General features: G+C 35.9%; 1 protein-coding gene across 1 annotated transcript in view; it reads right to left on the bottom strand.

The window, feature by feature from the left end:
* LOC309589876 (adhesion G protein-coupled receptor A3-like) overlaps positions 1 to 22,435 on the bottom strand; it is a gene marked incomplete at its 5' end in the record, with an annotated part of 283,649 nt that overhangs the window by 233,365 nt on the left and 27,849 nt on the right. The window contains one exon of the mRNA XM_082310563.1: positions 4,250 to 4,321. Coding sequence (XP_082166689.1) covers positions 4,250 to 4,321 — 72 coding nt within the window. The remainder of the gene's footprint in view (positions 1 to 4,249; positions 4,322 to 22,435) is intronic.

Below are 22,435 nucleotides of genomic sequence, written 5' to 3'. Positions count from 1 at the left end.
CAAATATTCTCAAGCATAAAAAGACTTTCCACAACTGTTACTAATAATATTACTTTGCCACACACTGTTCAGAGACTGCAATGTCTTCGGAGTAGGGTCCATACCATATACTGCTTATGATTCCTTGGGTAATAGCAATGGTTAACCCCACTGCCCAGAAGTTAAGAATAAATAAATAAATAAATAAATAATAGTAACTAAAAAGATCAAACTGTAAGCCACAGATTTTCCTATTTAATACATTGTTCTAATTTATGGAATAATTATACCATCAAATTATACAGGCTCTTAATTTTTCAGTTGTTCAGGCCCTCAAAATCACTATTTTAACTAAATTAGAGCTTCCGGATTGCTGAAACTTACTTGAAAGGACTATCTCACTGCTTCATGACTTTGAAAACCCACTTTGCCTTTCTTTTATGGTACCCAGAGCATATGAGAAACTTATTTAAATGTCTGCAATAATGGATGCTGTCCTGCTCAGATCAATGCATCTCCCAAGAACATAAGACACTGACTACGCACAGAGAAGGCATTGGAACTGAAACCATTGCAAGCTGTCAAGTCTTTGCCCCAAGCTTCAAATCTAAACTGAACTCTCAGCCTCCTGAATATGAAGCAATCTCTACAGGGTGTATCACAGAAATGGGTTGAAGGTGCTCACTCTCATCTGTAGAATTTATGGTCTGCAGATCTCTTCCAATTAAACTCCATAAAGCTCTTCGTATTTTAACAGTTTCATTACCACACTTGCTTCAAAAAAGTTTATTTAGCTTCTTACCTACACTTCTCATTTTCATCCAAATCAAGGGAGTAGTCAAGGCCAATACAACTGAACACCGTACAAAACTAAGTTTACAGAAAGTTTTTATTTTCACATGGTATTTAAGGAATGATATTCACTTCTTAATGCCTCTTGTTAGTACTACAAAGTAAGCCCAGCAGCACAGAGGTGCATCATGATCCAGATGCAATAACACATTCGTGAGTCAACCTTTCCAAACCAGCACAAGGCAGTAATTCTTAGTTTCAGAAAATTCAAACTAAGTGCAGAGAGTACAGATCACTCATGAGTCACTGTTTGCACACATACAAAATACAGAAAAGGGACCTTTTGTGAGATGGTGTTTATCAAAGCACTTTTACATTCTGCCCAGTAAAAATACTAATATTTCATAAATGTATTTTGATCACTATCACTTATATAGTTTTTATTACAGACATTATTAAATGTTTCATTTTTAATATTAATAAAGTATTAGTAAATATGGGATTATCTGTCTATTACTAAAAGGGAAATAACTGTATCCCCAAACATGTTTTTTTCCTGGCTGGCTGGTTCTATCCCCTGAAAACCTAATATGAGATTTCCTTTTACAGCAGTAACAAAATTTAAGACAATCTGAAATAGAAACCTTGTAATATTCATGCTATGGTTGAAAAAAATGCAATTTTCTGAGAAGTCTGCAGGAACAAATACAAACCAGGTCCAACTATATTTTGAAAAAATTGCATGTCATGCACAATATGAGAGTTCTACAATAGTTCTAGCTTTAGAGAAATCGATTCTGTCTTACTCTTAGAATAGACAGTTAAGGGACAAACAACTTATGTTTCTTGGTTTGCTTGATTAAAGTTGCATAAAATGAGGAGTCCTAGTTTGAGACAACTGCTCAGTGAGGTCTCTCACTTGTGTAATACACTGTTGAGAAATCACCAGAACTTGGGAGGACTGACACTTCTGTAATCCAATTCCTGTTGTGACATGCATTGAAAAACAAAATAATAAGGGGAAAGTTGTCACTAGCTTATTGGAGTAGGGCTTCAAACCATTCTCTGGTTTGAAGGATAGGAGAGAGCCAGAATATGCAAGTCACTCAGTTCCACCTGAAATTTTACTTCCCCTCTAAAGTTTTCAAGTTTGACATTGAATGATTTCATTTTCCACATAAGCTAGCACTCTTCTGGCTCATGATCTCATGGTAACCACAAAAGAATTACAGACAGGCATGATTCTTGTCTCCATGGCATTCATATTACTAAATTTTTTGTTCTGCTGGACCACAAGGAGTGCAAAGCCAAATTAAATGAGTAATCCTTAACTCCAGTACACCCGCGTTTCTAACCACCTGATCTTCTAAACTTAACGTTATCTTAAAGGAAGCTGGGTTTTCCTGCTACTGTACTTCATAAGATTCTCTACCTCCCCTTTCAGGCAAGGAAGAAAAATTCGTTTTGGTCTGTTTTGATGAGCCATGAACATCAACAGCAGTTGCTGTCATAGTTCTCCATTTTAAGCATCTGAAGTACTGCTCTGAACTGGCTTGTGTGGAAAAGGAAAAGCTGGGGAAACCTTTGTCCAAGGGTTAGGACCCCTAATCCAGATGTAGTTCACTCACATGCACTGCTTCCACCTCTTAGTAGACTATTCCAGCTGTTCTCACCCCGCCAGCTGACACTGGACCTTTGCAGATATTGATAAGTATATGGAGCCAGAGGACAAGAGACAGAGCATCCGAATCTCATGGGAATGTCATCACCTGAATTCTAGTCTTTGCTTCAAGGACCACTTATGGATTTTGTACTAACGTCATGGCCAAATAGCACCATATACAGAGGAGATAACGCTCACTGATTTTATCTGTAATGTTGTGAAAAATCAATACAATAAAATTAAGAAGGTTTAGATGGTGATGATACTTGAGGCTACACACTGCTCTAAATACTGTTTGCAATGTCTCTTCAGGTTGAAGTATTTCTCTAACTAGATAACTAATAAAGTTTTCAAAAGTACATGCTCAGTATCATTCCCCAGTGTAAATTAAACTTAAAAAAACCCAAATCAAACCAAAACACCACCAGAGGAAATGTTTTCCTCTGTTTCTAAACACTAATGCTTTACTTGCAGTACATTAGAATTTAATTTACTGATTTCCTTTCTTGCAATAAATTTGTAATCCTATCCCCTAAGTTCTTTTGTCTAAAATATTTGTAAACTTCTTTAAAAACCCCATATCATTGTTACACCTAAGATTAAACCACTTAGTAAATAATACACAACTACTCTTCATTTCATACCATTTAATATTGCCAATATTAAAAAGTATTTGTTACATCTACAACTATATACAGATAAAATTTAGTATTCCTTTACATAACTGTTCAGACAGCTAGCTTTATCCTAACCCTTCAAGGTCCCTAAGGGATTCTGCCAGACCTTGAAATACATTGTTTCTTTTTAAATTGCAGTTAGAATATTCAAATATCTCAGTATCATATACTTACCCACCTTATTACACAACCATAAACAGCATGCATGTCACACACATATACAGTAAAATATTAGCTAAAGTTGATTTTAATATGCAATTTTTTTGCGTATGGAAACATTCATACAACATAGAATACATTCATGCAAGCATGAAGGTAGCAAGTACTTTAAATCAACAGCTCTACATAATAAATGTATTCTTACAAAGCCATATAAAAATAGTTTAAGCTGCAGGAGATGTTTTAATATAGGCATGATATAATTACTCATTTTAGATGCACTGGCAAAGTAAGTTTCCCATAGATACAAAAAAATAGCCTTTTAGACTTGCTCACGTGATTATTCTCAAATGAGTGACATAAATATACAGAAAGCAGTGTTATTGCAGTATAGCTGTTACTGAGCATTTATTCCATCGAAGTTTCAGAATGTTTTCTTCCTAACTCATTAGTTGCTCCTGAGCAGATCATATGGAAATCTCACTCCTCTTCCCTTCTCCAAATATTGACTAGATATACACAATCATGGAGCTTTATCAATGACATCAGCTGCTCTAGTGATAAATGTTGTCCAATTTCTTTAGAATATAATTAAAATATAGAATAGAATTAAAATTAGAATAGAATTAAAAGGGAAGTATTGGAGACCAATGAGTTAAATAACCCAAACTATATGTCAGGTACATTAGTGTTACCATTACATATCCCAGTCTTCGCTGTGATAGTGTACATAGTGCAGTAAAAGTCTTTGACTGGATGTTTATTTTAGTTCCAAACTGATGGCAGTGCGTTCCTGTATTTTCCATGTCCATCCCCATTCACCCATTTTTATGCTGTTTCTTAACTTGATGACTGCCTAGAAACTCTACTGTGCAATACAGTTCAGAACACCTCAACTTCATTATCTGATATTTGGGTTTACATTTAAAATACAAAGACTTTTTAATTGAAGGTGGAACGAGGCTGATCAGTTACTCACAGTCTCTCCAGGGATCTCAGTCCGAAGAAAGAGCCGTTCTTCAACCATAAGATCTTGTTGTTACTCAGAATCCTACAAGAAGTCAAGAAAGAATCCAGTTAATAGAACATGATAATTCCACTGATTAAAAACATGTAATTATAGTAAACGACTGCTCTGTAAAATACTAATCACAAAATTCTCTGCTTCATTTGCATTTTCCCATCATAGCAGTAAATAAAGATTACCATTCCCTGAAGTGCATAGTTTCTTCTTTATTGAATAAAAGCACATTCAAGAAATATGTCAACAAAGGAATTTTGACTTCAACTTGAAAATGGTAACGCTGATAAATGCCCACACTTCACTAGTAGATTCTAAGTTACCACTCACAAAGGTACTTGTTGGGCTTCCCAGTCAGCAAAAAGGCTGATGAAGCAAGGGACCTGTTAAAAATTGTTCCACTAGATTAGAGGACAATACAGTCACTTTGCAGTGGCTGCTATAGCAGGGATGTACAAAGAATGATATCATCAATGGCTGATAAATACAGAGAAAGTATTTAATTTTCTATAGGAAAGACAAACAAAACCCACCACTTTACCACAAAAACAAACTAGTCCAAAAATGTTTTCCTGTTGCAATCTCTGCATAGTAGAAATTCAGTAATTAAGCTATGCCTGGCCCATCAAGTACCACCACCATCAACTACACATGCAAACTGGCCCTGCATGCAAGCTTTTGAAAAAGTTGTCTATTCTTGCTCTTCTTGTTAAACTACTGTTGATGTCACAAGCGGCTCTTTCTAGTTTAGTGATTTTTCATCACTATCTTTTCCCAGCTATTTCAGAAGCAATACAATATGAACATGTACTCATTCTGAAGATGTTACCACTTAAAAACCTTCCAATACACAAAAGAAATGCAATTTGTTTTAGAAGCTCAAGAAATCTTTTTTTAAACAGATCTAATGATTATGCAATGCACAGGAGAAATGTTCATCTCTGAAAAAATCTAATTCCAACTGCTTGAGAAATGAGTCTTTTAATGTATCATTTACAATAAATTATACTTCTCAAGTGCGCAAAATTCCATTTCAAAATAAGAGACATAGCTTGCAATAAAGACAGAAATGAAACAAAACAAATTTTCAAAAGAAATGTTATGCTCTTAACTAGCAAACTTGAGACTTCATGAATCAACTTTTTACTTTTGTGAAGTTTTAAAACAGTATGTTACACAAGACTGTCTTATCTTGCCTCACTTTTAGCATTTCCCATTGTATATGAACAGCAACTGCTTTGCCCCAGCATACACCTATTACATAAAATCTCAAGTCTAGGTGCAAAAGACAACACATAACACTGACCCATAGTGAAAGAGAAAATAATTATGATGTAGGAAATTTAAAATACCGTAATGTTAGTAAGATTTAGAGATTTTTGCAAGTTATTTCCAAAATTCATCGATAAACGTGTAAATATATTTTGATGAGATTTGACAGCCCACTATCAGAGAACATGGACAACAGCGCAGCTCAGATCTGACCTGTATGTTATTACACTATGTTACTGAATACACTTATGCAGCAACATTACTCTTCACCCAGAACCAGTTAGCATAACCCACAAGTGGCAATTTGGGATCAATCATGAACACTTAAACCCAGGCATCTGAAAGCACACAGAACCTTATGTTTACAACAAAAATTAAATATGCTCCAATATACGCACAGTCTGTTGCCATCAACTAAGAAACTCCACATCTCACAAGATCTTTGTTCTACATCTCAGATTAAAAATCACATGTATGACATTAAATAGTCTCTAATCTACCAACTCTTCACTACCATCTTAGCTATGTATTTCAGCAGTGACATGATGAAAGACCACAAACTGTTTCAATTTGTCTTATTTTTCAGATTTTTCTGAACTTTTTACATGCCCATACAGTGACTAAACTGGCAAATTGTTTTAGAATTCTGAATATCTAAACTAGAAAAACATAAATACATTAAACGTTCTATTATTTTATTCTGTTCTTTTATTCACCTTCTCTTCTGATGCTGCACAGAACTTGTGTTAGTCAAGAAAAAATGGAGTCCTAAAATTAAAATTGGCTGGGCTTGGAAAGACTAACATCGTAAATTCCCTTCATATTGGGTCATTTGGTTATATGCTGTGTTACAGAGGGACCATCTTTGAGGTCTATTACAATGACATTTGATATAAATATTATATTTGGACTGTTCTCCATAGCCTGATTTGCAAAGATACATGCACTTCAGAACTCTCATCTGGCTCAGATACAAGTAGTTCTGTCTTTGAAAAATTTTCATGGTGCCAATTTGTTTTCCAGCCTTCTATTCATTCTGCCCAGAAAAAGAGGGCAGTCTGAAGTTTGCTGGCAACTCCATGAAAACACAGCACAAGCCAGCAGCACACAGGTCTCCTGCTCTCTACCTCTGCATCTCCTTCTGTACGGCCCTAAGCACGTAGACTGAAACCAGTATCATTAAACCACATAAAACAAACTCCTGGAAATTAAAGAGAACTACCTAACTAATAATAAATCACAAGATTAAACAGAACACTTAATTCATAAATGGAACACTCGGTAAATACAGCTCATGTTCTGCAATACTGCTATCTCATTTAGTCATTTGCTTTTATTTTCCTGAAAGATAAACTGTCTTGAAAAATATAAAAGACACCAAAAAATTAAAAAAAAAATAAAACCATAGAATTTAACTATGTAAATTTGAGTTTCTAAATGAAACCTTTCAAATCTTCATACCGGACTTTCACAGAGACTTTCACACAGAGATCAGGTTTCAAAAATTAAGTTTCCTTCAGGGCCTTCTCTTCTCTACAGTGCCAACTAAAATTCAGGTTTTATAAACAAAGTAATATGGGTATTATAGCTAAAATACGATTCTTCTTCAGTTCAGAATCACAGCTTCAGAGAATCCTAGCATTCCAATAAGGTCTGGGGCAGGGTGGGGGGGGAATCTTCTCTAACAATTAATACAAGTTATCTACATTTCATTCAGCTGGTTGTTATGCTACATGGGAAGAATCCACCTGTTTTTAATTAGCTTTAGTGATGTCCAAGAACTTGCAATGGGCTGTTATCAAAAAGGATTTGGGTTGTACTGAAGAGAGATTCTGTGAATACAATGAACAACTTCGCTGGCAAACTTAAATCACATTATTTTTCATACAGTAATGGATCACTTGTTAAACTTTTGATGTAACTCATTCTTCCCTTCTGAGGACATTTGCCTGGGAATGAGGCTAGAAGGGAGGAAAGTTTCAGTTACGATGTTCAATATACTAATTGAGAAATGAGGCTTAACTACAGATGATGAAAAAATCTTTTCAAGTCAAATTGTGGCTCTTACTCTTGATGCTGAAATTACACTGAATATTGTTGTATATTACTTCTTCAAAAAAAATAACAGAATGGACATGAAATGTATGAAGTATGGCTGAAATAGGTATTTCTTCTCCCTTGAATACAGTCACCTGCTTACAGGGAGATGTTTTTAATTAGAAACCTGCAGAAATTTTGCAGGGAAACAGAGACACAAAGAGCATCCTTTTCCTGTACTTACAGATTCAAAGGTTTGGTGGATCAATACATGGAAAAAGGTGCTATTCATGTATTTGATTTTGGATAGCTTATAACGTAATTATAACTTTCAGATGTAACAGAAACTGAGTCATTTATTTTAATAAAAGACTAAATATAGTTTGGATTTTTAAAACAAATCACCACCATGCACCTGCTATGATTAAGTATTTCTCACCTTTTATTTATTCACAGAATTTTCACTTTTTTTTTCCTGATGTGCTAGTGAATCACAGCAATAAATATTGCTACATATTGCAACTAGGCAGCTGCTTTAAATAATTATCAGTTTCTAGCCATGTGCTAAGAATCTCACATTTTAACTATTTTATTCTGAGGAGAGAAACACTAAGAAAATGAGCACACTTTACTCCAGTGAAGCTATTTTCCAAAACCAAAATCCCCTTAAAGTTTTACTTTCCTTAACAAAAAACAAACTAACAAACAAAAAGTTTCCTGGAGAAACCTTCTAAGAAGGTATTTATTTTAAAGTTCAGTTTGAAAACTGTCTTTACACTATATATAATGATCCAAACCCCAAGTAACTGGAAGTTAAATGGTGGTACTTTCAGTCCTAGCCCTCACAGGACACATCTAACTAAAATAGTCCTGGGGAGCAATCCACTAGCCAGCACCACTCCGCTGATCAGACACATGATGAACTGTTTGCCCACTTCATTGACCCTTTCACATCTTATGTCTCTGCTGCTTCTTCTCCCAAGACACTTAGGGAAGAGTTTACCCCAGAGAGCATGTTCAGAAGACATTAACTCTACACCAGGTTTGTCCTGCCTGGCCCTGTGAAGGCCTCCAGCACTATTCCTGCAGGCTCTGAAGGGTTATCCTTCAAACACTCTCTCATGACCTACAGTGACACCTTAAAGTATGTAATCCATACATGTAGTTTCACAATGCAAATGTACTTCTCTGGTGGGCTGCAACACAGGCTGCATGCTATTTCGTTCATCCTGCACTAGAAACAAACCAATCAATCAACCTCACATGTACACAAGGCCCAATATCATGCCAAGGAGTAGCATGGACGGTCAATGAGCCATTACTTCCAATCTCTCCTGGGCCTCTTTCTTTAGCAATACAGACACACCTAAAAGGATGAATTGTTCTAATGGGCTACAAGCCATCTCTCTGATTTTCTTTCTGGTTCTTCCATTGAAATTAAACAAGCACAAATCTTATCACAGTTTGTTTAAATGGATGCTATGATTTTTGCTTTTGTGAAACTATGAAAAGTGCAAAAAGACGTAATCCTGTGCAACAAAGTCTTATTCAGGTATAAAACATGCCCAGTATAAGAGAATCAACTGTAATACTAAAAAAAGTATCAAATAAAAAGCTCTCAATCATAATGCAAACAAACTTCAACTTTCTGCAACCCCTCAAGCAGAGAGAAAGAATCTTTTTACCATGCCTTCAAAGTCAATGGACTTGGGTTCACTCAACATTAGAGAGGAAACAAATTCCACAGCTGAGGCTTCTTCAGTGAGATGGTACTGCATCCCACCCTGTAAAGCCTAAAGACTGTGAGCTCACACAGCAGTGCATCCACAGAGAATGCACATCTCAAATAACCAAATGCAAGAAAGACAAGACATTTAGATGAAGACTGCTATTCCCAAATGCATAGCGAACATAGAAGGAAGTGTGACCCATTACTGAAAATGTGTATTTCCCAGGGGAAAATGAACAAAAACAAGCCACAGACAAAAAAAACCCACCCAAACTTCATGAAAAAACAGTAAAATGTCAGCTTCCATCTGATTTTCTGCTGGGCAGCCCAGGAACTGGTTCAGACCAGACTTGACCCAGTCCTGTGTCTAGATGATAGATAAGCTTAACAACCAATGTCTAGAAAATTAATCCTTCTGAACTCCTTTCTTTAAGGTCCACTTGCTGAGACCAGCTGAAGGTACACTGAAGTACTACGGGAGAGACCAACCAGGAGACCAACCACATCTGCCCCCGCAGTGCACTTCCTCTTAATCCCTGTTTGGTTTTCCACTTTTCAAGTAAAAAGGTGTGTCAGATGGATATCCAAGATAATTTGACAAAAGATAGAGAGCTCAGTCCATTGGGATTGTCTATCTGGGACCTCTGTGCTGGAGTTGTGTTAAGAAATTGTGTTTCAAGTTCTGCAGTTTCTCTTACATACTAATTTTAGTTCAAGCAGAGGGGTATATCTTTTATTTTAAAATAAAAATTTAAGTACTAGTAGTATTTAATAATTTTACATAGAAGCTTGATAGCAGTTGACATGTTGCAGTTTAAACTGTTCTCTTTACACATGAGGTGTGGTTAGATACAAAAGGAGCATGAGCAGACATCCTATGAAATACTTGGACACAGCAGTGGCAAAAAAATTTATTTCTTTAATTTCTTTATGGTATCAGACTAAGACTAGAATCATCCATATTGAAATGCTACAGTGTAAAATGAAAAACTATTTTTAAGGTTTTAAAATCCTTCTCGGTAAACCAGAATATTGTTTATTCCCATGACATCCATAATTCATTGAAAGTTGCACCATAAAAACAAATTAAGAAGGAGCTTACATCACAAAAATGGCAGGAACAGAAAGGAAAAAAGAATGCCTGCTTTTTGTGCCACATACGTAGAGACAGATGGAGCTATCATAAAATACAGGAAGTAATTGCACTTTTTTCCCCCCTCCAAACTGAAAACCACAGCTGAGCTACTACCTAGGGCTTCAACAGATACCAGAACTATACAGATAAACTGGGAGAAAAGTCATAGAACAATAACAAAACTGATTGAAGAAGTGAAGAGAGAAAAATTACTGAAAACAATATTGACAGCTCACTAGATGAATGCGGTGTGGCAGACAACTACATAGTTTGATAACCAACGAGAAAGGAGGAAAAACTTGTAAAAATATGAGAAGTATTTATCAGTTCATTATATATCACTATTTGTGTACAGTAGTTCGTAGTGCCTGCTACTCTGACTTTGAGAACATGAAAACTTAAAAAAGCATAAAGATGAGTTATCAGAATACTAAAGATGCATATAATGGTCTCAGGTGACACCTCTCTTCCCTAAGGGGATCGTGGCCCTCTGTATTGTCTTTTCAAACTAAACAGTGTGTTGTCAACATTCTTAAAAGGAATCAGACAAAAATCCTGTAGAAAGTAATAAAACCTAGTCACTTTGCACCTTTAATTCCAGCTGGTTTTATTATCTTCAGTATATACCAGCTTTTGTTAAACCCATTCACTTGCAGCATAAACAATCCCAAGCATTAATGAAAACAGAAAAACACTCAAAAAATACTTTCCGTTGTAGTGTTACATGTCGCAAAAACCCCCAAACAGCTATAGCCACAGAAGCAATAACAGTGTACTGATTATCCTTCTAATTAGAACAGTACCAGCAGAACAGATATTTCCAGATCTTGACACTATTTGGTGATAGCAAAAGCAGCAATGAAACTATAAGCACCGAGAAATTTCCTTGTAGGTAATTATTTATATAAATGAAAGCCCTTCCAGTAGTGCAAAGAAATGCTAATAGTCTGTCATACATTTAATGGAATGTAGGAGAAACTGTAGCTGACCACTCATGTTATGGAAACACAATACTGCTTTTGTGGAAAATCACTGTTCAATAGCCTCACTTGCAGTAATTCAAAAGAGAAGGCAAAACTCTTATTTTTATTGCTTCGGTGTTCACACTGGTGGCTTTTCATCAATAGTCCTCTTGGGTGATATAAGAGACTGCTAGGTCACATTCAAAATAACAAAGCCAGAGAGTTCTTGCGTAAATCATCACACCAACCAATTTTATTAACTAAAATCATATTCAAGAGTATTTTTGTGTAAGCAACATCACAATTCAAACAGTAAACCAAAGTGTTACCATCATTAGCAGGACACACAACATCCTCTCCCTAATACTGGTCCAGTGGTATTAATGTATTAACAAAAGGATGCAGCAAGGTCACTCTCAAGTAGAAATCTTCATATGATTTCTTAACAGTGCGGGAGTTAAAGAGTTCCCAGCTTTTGAAACAAGCCTCCTCTACTACAGGGTGATATTCATTAATTGAACAGGACAAGAAACAGCAGGAAGCAAAGCATTACTAATAGCACTGTAAGTACCTCAGAAAAGAAATGTGGTTCTTTATTTTATGACTTTTGTCAAGCACCAGCAAATTTCTGAACTAGATGATCCTCTTAAGTAAAACATTTTTTTTCAAAAGAACTTTAAGATGTAAATGTTATATCTATAGGTCAGTGAAGACTCAAAGTATCATACAGGATTCTATGCTCAAAATTTAATCAATTGTATTCAATAAAGTCAACACCTGGAAAACTTATGTCATTAGTGGATGATTGTAGAAAAAGGTTTGACAATGTAAACAGTACGTAAAATAAAATTATGCAATGCTATTTCCTGAAATCATACAGTATTGAACTGCTGAGGGTATAAAAATATGATGAATCATTACATGTACATGTTAGTATTTATAACGTCATTAAATTGTCTAGATAAATCTTGCTTTGAGAAGTTTTGAACTTGAGTGCAGGTAACTTTTTCAAATGTAATCTAAAAAAACTAACACGTAATCTTTTGATAAGACAGTATTTTCATTACATCTTTTGAAAAAAAGAGATAATTTTATCTAAGTGAACTTTTGGACTATGCCACTATACCTACCATGTGCATGGTCTTTAGTTGAGAGATAGTCACATGTGTTTAACTTTCTGTGATGGGTCCTACTGAGTCTAGCAAAATTATTTACATGAATTAAATTTATCATGTGCATTAGTTTTTGAAGATCAAAGACTCTATTGTCAACATTTTCTTTGGAGAAAAGGAGGAATTGTTCAAAGTGCTCTCTACAATGAGAAGGAAATCCTTAAGTCTGAACTTTCAATAAAACACCATTTCTAAAAGCATATGTAGGCAATTGCTGACAGCATGGGTCTGCACCCCTGGTTCCTGGTTTTGCCTTTGACTCACTGCACAGCCTTCACTCAATGAATATATATTTCAAATGCATTTGTAGTGGGGAAAATGAGACTGATAAAAAATATAAAAAAATAACAAGTTCTTCTTCACTGAGTAAGCTGGTGTAATACAAAAATGGATTTAATGAAGTGATTGTTTATAGGAGAATTAGCTTTTGATTTGTTTGTCATTCAACTCAGTTGACGTTATGGGGAAATTACATTCTTATATTTGTTTCTCATTCAAACTTTCAATTCATCGATAACCACGGTGCAAACAACACCAGGAGGAGCAGAGCAGCTGAGTGAACAATGCACAAGAACAATGTGCAAATTTGACTATTTCACTGTGCTCGGCACCAATTAGACAAACAAGAGCTGAGAAGCATCTTTACCCTGTAGGACAGGAATTTTTACACTCATTTCAGTGGGACTAAGGAGCTCATTTAGGTTCCCCATTTCAAAATGATTACTGCAAGTAATTTGCCGTGGTGATTCATGGCAAAGGCAACATAACAGCATGCCCTTCTCTTCTCCTGGGTTTACACTCTACCACTCAGTCAAATAATCAGCATCCCAATCTGCCTTGCAGCTCTCGCAGGTGGGCCAAACCTGTTGTTTACATTACCTATGATACATTCAGGTGGCTTTATTCTGCAAATAAATTCTGAATCCTTGTTTAAGTTCAAGAATTTTAATAAGATTAATTAAATTTTAATAGTTTATTTGGTCAAATTTTTTTAAGAAATAATTCACCTTTCCTAATTTGGATTTTACTACATCTTTCCTTCTCCTAAGTAATTTTGGAAAAGGATTAACAATTCCTGAGTCACCATTCCTTGTTTATTACACTTTTTATATTACCTTTTATTTCCTTCCTAAGATCCTTTCAGCATTACTCTTATTCAGCCCACTGCTCTTCTTTTAAACCCTGAAACATCGGTTCTGCTTTTCCCAGTTTTGCTAATTTTGTATGTATTTCTAAAACAGCATTGTAAAGTTTCCATGTTATTTCTGAAAAACATGCTCAGAATTGTCTTCAAAATACTCATGTGTCTCAGTTACCACAACAGATAAGCACTAACAATTGCTGAATATAAATCCAGAAAAACAGTGACAATTTTTCACTGTAGTAATTTAGTTTGATTTCCCGCCAAATTGGTTTGTTTTTATAATGGTTATATCTTAACTCATAGGTTCTGCTGGGATTGTAATTGTGTTTTGCAAAAGAGATATCTGCAGTAGTATTTTTTTTTTAAATGATGATGTATATCATCTGATAATTCAATAAAATACAAAACTCATTCTGGATCCTTTGGGCAATATATCTGAAAACTGAAAGCCTGAAAAAAAGACTGGTCTGACAACATAAAATAATTCCTAGCTGAATCTGAAAAGAAACTCTTTTCTCATAAGGACGCATTTTAAAGAGTTAGGTTATTAAATCTAAATTGTTTGCTCTATTTTGTCTCAACCAGTAGGACTGCATGTCAAAGCGCTGCTCTTAGTCCTCCATTTGGTTTCAAAGGCTGAGAGGAACAGAGATTTAACTCCTAGTAGGGAGTGACAAAGAAGTTTTTCTAAAGTACTTAAGACAACTACCGATATATGCTCTGGCAGAATGAGATCCCGAAATTTGAAACAGTTGGTGATTACTCATATTTAATTCAGAGAGCAAGCGACCCCTGCATAATGCATACAGGCCATCATATCAGTTTACAGTTCTTTTGGTGGTGCTGCAGGGCTTGAAAACTGTTTTAAAAACTGAGATTTGGAATAGCATCAGGTTGAGGCAGAAAATGCAGGGCCACAACTAATTTACAACATCCAAATCACCTAGATTGGAAGGGACTGCCAGAGGTCATCCAGTCCTCTTCCTGCCCAAAGCAGATCCAGTTAGATCAGACCACTGCTCAGAGTGGTGAAATGATGACACTTTTTTGTAATGGAGACATTAGCCATTGTGGATTATTTTGGCCTTAAGCACTATTTATAAAGTGGACTACAAGAGATCAAATAATCCCTGAAGAACTCAAATTCAGAAGTTAAATCCAGACAGCACAGGGGTACTCTGCTCTATACCTACTGCAGAGACCAGACATTTATGGCAAAAAACAGGATTGTCACAAAAAGTATCAGACTGAGGAACTTTAAACATCAGGATGCAGACCTTAAGCTTCACCTGAATTGCCTTCTGCTTTACCCAACATGGGTCCCTAACTGGAACAAGAATATTTGTACTAGGGGTTATACAGCAAAATCACCGATGTGTAGCCTACAGGTTGGATGTGTTTTATTTCTGTGACAGTGCCTTCCTTTTAAATAATTTTTTCAGGATCCATATGTCACAAGTGAGACCATGACAGTAACTTCTGTCATATCAAATCCCGGTTCTATATTGCCCACTCAAGTCAAATTGGAAAACTATTAAAACGTAACATTTATTGCAAATAATCTGTATAGAATTTCCATTGTTTCCAGCACTAATTAATATTATTAAAGGGTTTACTTCAAAAATTCCCTATCTTAATATATTATTACTGAATATATATACAGAAAAGAACACACATTTCATGTTGTCTTCTAGAAATAATTAAGCTTTCAGCCAGCTTTTTATTTCCAATTTGAAAATATATTAAGGTGTGCCAAATCAGTGCACAGAATTAATAATTAATTATTACAGGTAGAAGACTCAGTTTACTTAGTTAAAAGTATTAATTTTAAGTCTAAGCAACGTTCTTGTGTCTTACCTCTCAAAGAGATTTTGCAATGGTGAAGGGCAGCATGGTTACCTTAAGAAAATGAGCTAAAAGATAAGATTCTCGTAAGACATTTGGGAAGGCAGTTCTCACCCCATGTAATGACTGTAATGCAGGAGCAATCATTTTGAAGTGCATCTACCTCTCAGCTTCCAAGCTAAAATGGTCAATGACAGTCTCACTTGTGATTTGTCTTTTTTTAATGTTAGCCTCAAATGCTATCTATCAGCTCAGGTACTTAAAATTATCTTCCCAAGGCTGTGTTGTTCAATATTTGATGTTCTTTCCATTTTAGTTATATCCACAGTCTTTGAAATAAAGCTTTCCACACAACTGTTCAAAACACTGGTATAAATAATACAAACAAAGAAACCTAACATTTGATCCAACTTCCATCATACAACTAACTTTCTCCTACCTTGCTTTGTCTTTGTTTCTTTCACATTAGTCAATGTTCAGCCCATTCAACCACCTTTTGTTTGATTGCGAATATTCAGCTTTACCTTGCAACGTGCATTTCTGCCAAATGGCTCCTAAAACATTTAGCTGTAGAATAACTGTAGCTGACTGCATTGCTTTTACAATAATAAACTCTGTCAGCAATATCCACAAGGAATTCCAAAGCCTTTGTAGGGGATCATGTCCTGAAGCTATCACAGCTATGTTAAATGAAGCTCAGTTATTCCTAATGGTTTCCCAATTCATTTCTTTTAGTGGCTTTAAAAGTTTTCCTAAAATAATGATGACAGAATAATTTATTCATTTTTCAGAAGTGTCTTCAGATCCTTGAATAAATAATGAGAGTGACAGCACCTTTCAGAGATGCCTGAAATGACACGAAAGGAGCTTGCTTAAGTGAGACCAGTTGCACTTATTTATTTTTTAAAAACAGAGACTGTCTACAGGAAGAACAGAAGAAATAAAAGGTACAAAAGAAAAAAAGCAGGGACAGGGAAGAGAGTATAGCTCTGAGTACTAATGAAGAAAAACAACTAAAGGAAAGTAAGAAAAAGATTCTCTCTTCTGGTACACATATATTTAATCTGCTAGTTATTAAACTGATCCACAAGTGATACGCTTTGGTTCTTTAGGAAAGCAGCATGACCTGTTTGAAGTTAAGTAGAATGACAGAAAAGGAGCAGGTCCTTAAATAATTCCTAAAATAAATAGCTCAGACATTCATTCTTTGGGCAAGCCACTGTGAGAGTAATGGACAGTTGGGTGTACCGACATGGAAGAATCATCATCCATCAAAGATAGGAAGGTACAAGAAAGTACAGAGCACAACAGACAGTTCCAGTAACAGCCAAAATCAGCATGGGTACCCGTCCGGTTCTTTTCCATTAAAATGTAATTTTCTCATTTATAACTGTACTACGTGCAACACACGTAGTGGTTATTTCTTTACTGATCACCCACACAAGTGACACTTACCAAATCATCATTTTGTGCTTACTGTGTTAGCATATGAGATAGCTAAAAAAAAAAAAAACCAAAAACAAAAACAAACCCCAAAAACAAACAAAAAATTAATCCGTATTGGAAAGAAAAGTCTGTAACATATACCCTCTGGATTATCAAATAACATTTGTTACATTAAACCTGAATATTTCAATGCTGTTTCAGTCAGTTTTCCCCTCTCACTATGGTATTGCAATGGCTAAAGAGAGAGTAAATATGATAATTTTCATTCAAACTTCATTTAAATATCCATTTCTGCTGTTTCCTGTATTGAATTTAGATAACTTTGGTATTCCTTGCTATTTAGGCCCCTTTCTCTAAAATTTGTTTGCTTATCTTTCATCAGACTCCAAGTTCTTATAGAATATCAGAAAAGCACTTACAGAGATTGAGAGATTTGATGTCACAAACTAGCTTCAATAAGTGCCACAGAATAGTTAAAAGATATCAAAAGTCCTTCTCTACAAAGCTTTCTTAATGATGTGTATTAAAGAGTAGGTAAAAGCAGGAGTTTCATTTCCAAAAACAAACACTTTCAAAATTGTAACGCAAGACCCAATATCTACCTCAAAAATGGCCACTCATTGTAATCTTTGTATCAGGCATTTTTTTGACTATGTAAAAACACTCTCATTCCAAGTCCTTCACAGAAGTCAAGCGAACATGAATTAATTGTTCCTGAGCAAAACCAGTTATATTCAGTATAGACTAGGGAAAAAATTAGTAAGAATAGCTCAATGCCTTAATTATATATGATTCTGGTCTAACTAATTTGAATATTTATGTAGAATAATAGAAGATTACCTAAAGCATTTCATGGCAAGATAATCACACACTCCCATAAGAACCATATACCTGAAACCAAGCTTAAGGCATCCACATCAGTTGTCTACCTACAGCAATATTATCTACTGTGTCATGCTGTGATTTTCTTTTCCATTCATTTTCAAAAACATTTCTATACATATAAAATACATCTTATTTCAAGATAACAACTCTGGAAAGGAATTCATTTTTGAGAGATCTGGCACTTTTTTAACTCTCCATCTCTGAGAAGTCCGGTTGTCAACAAAAAAAAAGCTGACCCAAGTGTACCATGTAGGTACACTAGAGGAATCCTTAGAAAAAAGGTCTTTTTTTCCCTCCAGAAAACCTGACTCATGACTTCTGAGCGCATGAATTCAACAGCAATGCTTCCTTCCCCCCGCTTCAAACTCTAATACTATAAGCACTTACTGCAACAGACCTTGCAATCCCGAAACATAACCATTTCCCTGAAATAGCAGGGAGCTGCGTAATTCCCTGCCGCAGGAGGGCACAGGCAGTTACCTCTGCAGTACACTCCATTCGTTTCCTCTGGAGCCCACAGCAAACCTTTGAGATATTGCCAGTCTTTTGCGAGGGGAAGGAAGTCAGGGCTCCCAGAGCAGGCGAGCCGGGGCAGCAGGACTTGGCACAGCCCCCATGAATATAAGATTGGAAAAGGGTCAGGGAGCTGATGATGACTGAGCCCACATCAACGGGACATTCACACTCACCCAGAGCTTTCTCCAGGTAGCAAAATCAGGAGAGTAAGGTTTTGGGAATCTTATCAAGCAGCTTTCATTTTGAGGGCCCATGGTTCCCCGAGAGCTCTTCTCACAGGGAAATAGTCAGATTGTTAGCTCTGAAGCACTTCTTAACTAAAAGCTATACAACTGCTGCTGAATAATCGAACACTCAATACAGGCATGACTTCAAATTCCTATACTAAATAAATAGAAAATAGGTTTCCTAGATGCTGTTTTTACAGTTCTAGCTACAAAGACTCTATTTGCAAATTTACTTCATTTCGGAGTTATACATGCTGGAGATGTACAACTCAGAAATGTTCCATTATCAGACTAACCACTCCTAGAAAGGGGATGTTTTATCTTTCAGACACTATTGTGTAGATATTCAGACACTATCTTGGGATTCAGCAGAGCCAAGATAACTGGAGTTTTAAATTGCTTTTGATGTTTCTTACATCTACAGTAATGAATGACATAACAGCTATCTATTGTGATACATGTGCATCTGAAGACCATTATCATGCTGTGTGTACTGGAAATTTTTTTGATATGTTAAAGTGCTAAACTAAACTGGCTTCGTATAGCCAGGATCAAAAGGGAGCTGTAGAAAAGCAAAAGGTACTATCTTCTTGTGTCCTTTTTTATGAGTCCAATATGCATACTAGAGGATATATAAACATATCATTCCTTACTCTGAAAGGTATTTTCCTTGGCCAACAGAATTTTCTTAAGCTTCTTTAAGGGAACAGATTTTCAGATACTTAAAATGGCAAACTGTCTGATGAATGATAATGAATGTCATAGGTTATTTTTCATTGCAAAGCCTTCTCTCACTGGTTTTAGCAGAATGGAACTAAGACTATTTTTATTTTGCAATATCATCTATCTAGATAAAAATATAGGACATGAATAAACACAGGATTTCAAGCTCCCTCCATTTCCAGTGCAAAATAACTTAGGTATCGACAACAGTTAGATCACAATCAAAGGAATAATGGAAACAAAAATATTTAAACTTTCACACAGGGTTTATGATCAAAGACAAAATCCAGAATGGTGTAGTAGAAGCAAAAAATGAGATGATCTTCATTAGGACCCTACCACTGGAAGTTGTATTGTGCTTTGTTTTATAAAGCACATCTGAGGATTCCTTACCCTTAAAATTACACTCATTTATGTAAGTATTATTATTTTACAGACAGTGAATCAAAGTACCAGAAAGAAAACTATTCGTGCAGTTTTGGACTTGTGGCTGAGTTGGCAATAAAATCAAATCTCTGGCGTTTCAGGCTACAACTCTGAGCAAGCAACTGTCTTTCTCATTTCACTGATTACAACCTGAGCATTAGGTTGAATGAGAATTACATAGCTTAGAATTACCACGAGAGCAAATATTGTGAGCAAGAATTAGCTGAGATGCATGAGTCAACTTAGGAAAGCTTAAGACAACTCCGGCTGCAGTTTTAGGCAAAGCTCATTTCACCCCTAAGACAGCTTCCTATTAAATCACTATGTACGAAAACCGACACACATAAGTACATTCATTTTACAGATTCCATTAAACCAGTTACGTTTCAGTAAAGCACTAGCTCATCTCTCTGCAAAAGCTTTCTCGGTGCTTTTCCCATTAAGCGTGAAACAGCTGAAACATGAAGCTCAGATATGAAACCTCTCTGAGCAGAAGGAGAGTGAAAGCAGTGGTTCCTCCTGGGGACACCCACCAACCCAGCGATGGATGGGAAGGGGCTCTTCTCAGAAGACAGACAGAAAACCTCAAAGCAAAGACCAAGTTCATTTTGTTTGTATAACACCATCCGACATGAAAATTAACTACTTACCTTTGTAAGAGAGATGCTTGGGGATTTGCTCAGGTGATACACCTCAGAGAATAATATGCCGCAATAAAAACTGGTAGCATCACTTCAGCAAGCATCTGCAATCCTAGAGGGGATAATGGTCACTTCCAGTTTTGTCAGCATTAAGCTACATACAGACCACATCAGTGACCTTAAAAACTGTTACACACAAGGTATCATGCCAGACCATATCTCTGTTAATGCCAGAGAACAAGTGTTTTGCAGGCCTCTCTGGCAAACCAGTACCTTCTCTGTATTGCCAAACCCTAAGGAATATTCAATTGAGCTTTAAAGGGGCATTCACTAATTGTAATTGGTATGATTTGATAGAAATTCAGGGATAGCTTGACACAACTTGAGCAGGCAAGAATAAAAGGATGGAAATACACCACACAGAGTACTGACTTTGCAAAGTCAAGCTATAAAGCCTGAAGTCACTTCCACTTAGCAGATGCTGTGTACCAAAAGACCTAAAATCCAGTACAAGAAAATCTGACCGCTGATCCAGACAGTTCATCATAAAACTTAAAGGCAGCAGCAAACAAATCTTGCCTAAGAACGCATCTACAGAACTCCGTCAAGGCATCAGATGTCTGCTATGTTCTCAGCTCTCTCTTCAGTGTAGGAGATAAATAAAAAAGATTGCTGGACTCGATGGCATCTTTACAGAGCGCTTTAAGAACTTCGGTTTGAAAGGAAGATTTTGACTGTCAAAATTTCTTTACATATAATCTCTACACATATTTGAAGGGCACGAGGCTAGAAAATTTACGGCCATTCTTGTATATTAAGATGGCAACTGAACCCAGCTAATGATGACTACTTTCATTTATGGGTGCCACAGTTCTTGACAGTGGCTGCATTTGGAATTGGTGCAGGAAGGGTTAAATCAGTTGTCACTTGGTGAAATTCTGACATTGACTTTTGTGTAGATACTTGGCTACCAAAAGCAATGAAAAACTGTGGTGGCACCCAGTGACCTTTCATCCACACCTAATACTGTCAGACAGAAAGACAGTTAACTCAGTCTTGTTAATTACAAATTGCCACTCTGCTTTCACTCTGATCAACTAAATCATCTGTGATGTTAAAACCAAAAACTCCCTCTACACCTACCTTGGCAATAAGCCTCATGAAAACATTCGCTGTTGGATAAGGTTTTGAGCTTGCACCAACCTTTTACAGCTGTCATAAGTTGCTGTTACCATGGTTTGTGTGACCGCAAATTTATCTTAAATGCAGATGAAATCGCATTGCAGTTACAGCTTGTACTCCAAAATAAGATGGTTACTCCTATAAACCTTTTAAAGACTATTTCTAAAGTGGATTTCAGAACTTTAAGGACCTACTGCTAACACGGGAGCCTGAAATCACAGCTATAGCATTTTTCAAGTTCAACTATCAAGAAATAGCAGCGGAAGGGAATAATAATAAAAAAATGGCAAGATTAATGCATAAGAACTTCCTGAAATACCTTAGAGTTGAACTGAATAAGAGAGTCAAATACCAATCTCATTTGAAGAATGTCAACAAAATATAAAAACCATTCAGAATGCAGTTAACACTACCTGACCAAGCAATACAAATATCTTCAAGATTTTACAGATTTCACCACAAACACTGGTTCTGTCTATAATGGATTAGTGTTTTTCAAAATGCCAAACTTGGAGAAAGTTATTTTTTCTTCAATTTATCTCTATATTACATATTTATAAAGTTAGTGACATTATTAAATAGCAAGCAATACAAGTTATAAAATTCCCTTGCACGTGACTATAAAGCAACAATGGTAGGGCTGCTCTGTACATTGTACTTTGCTATTTGTGATTTTGTTTAAGACATCTCTTTTATCTTAGGTATTACTTCTGCTTTTGTACCTTTACAGACTGAAAGGAATCATTTTAAAAGAGGTTTAAAAACTACAACAAGAATGACTTCATACCTGAGCCTGCCACTT

The sequence above is a fragment of the Platalea leucorodia genome (genome assembly GCF_965183815.1).
Source record: "Platalea leucorodia genome assembly, chromosome: 4".
In the NCBI taxonomy this organism is placed as follows: Eukaryota; Metazoa; Chordata; class Aves; order Pelecaniformes; family Threskiornithidae; genus Platalea; species Platalea leucorodia.
Note: the sequence above shows the minus strand (reverse complement) of the source record. Positions and strands in the feature narration are given on the sequence as shown.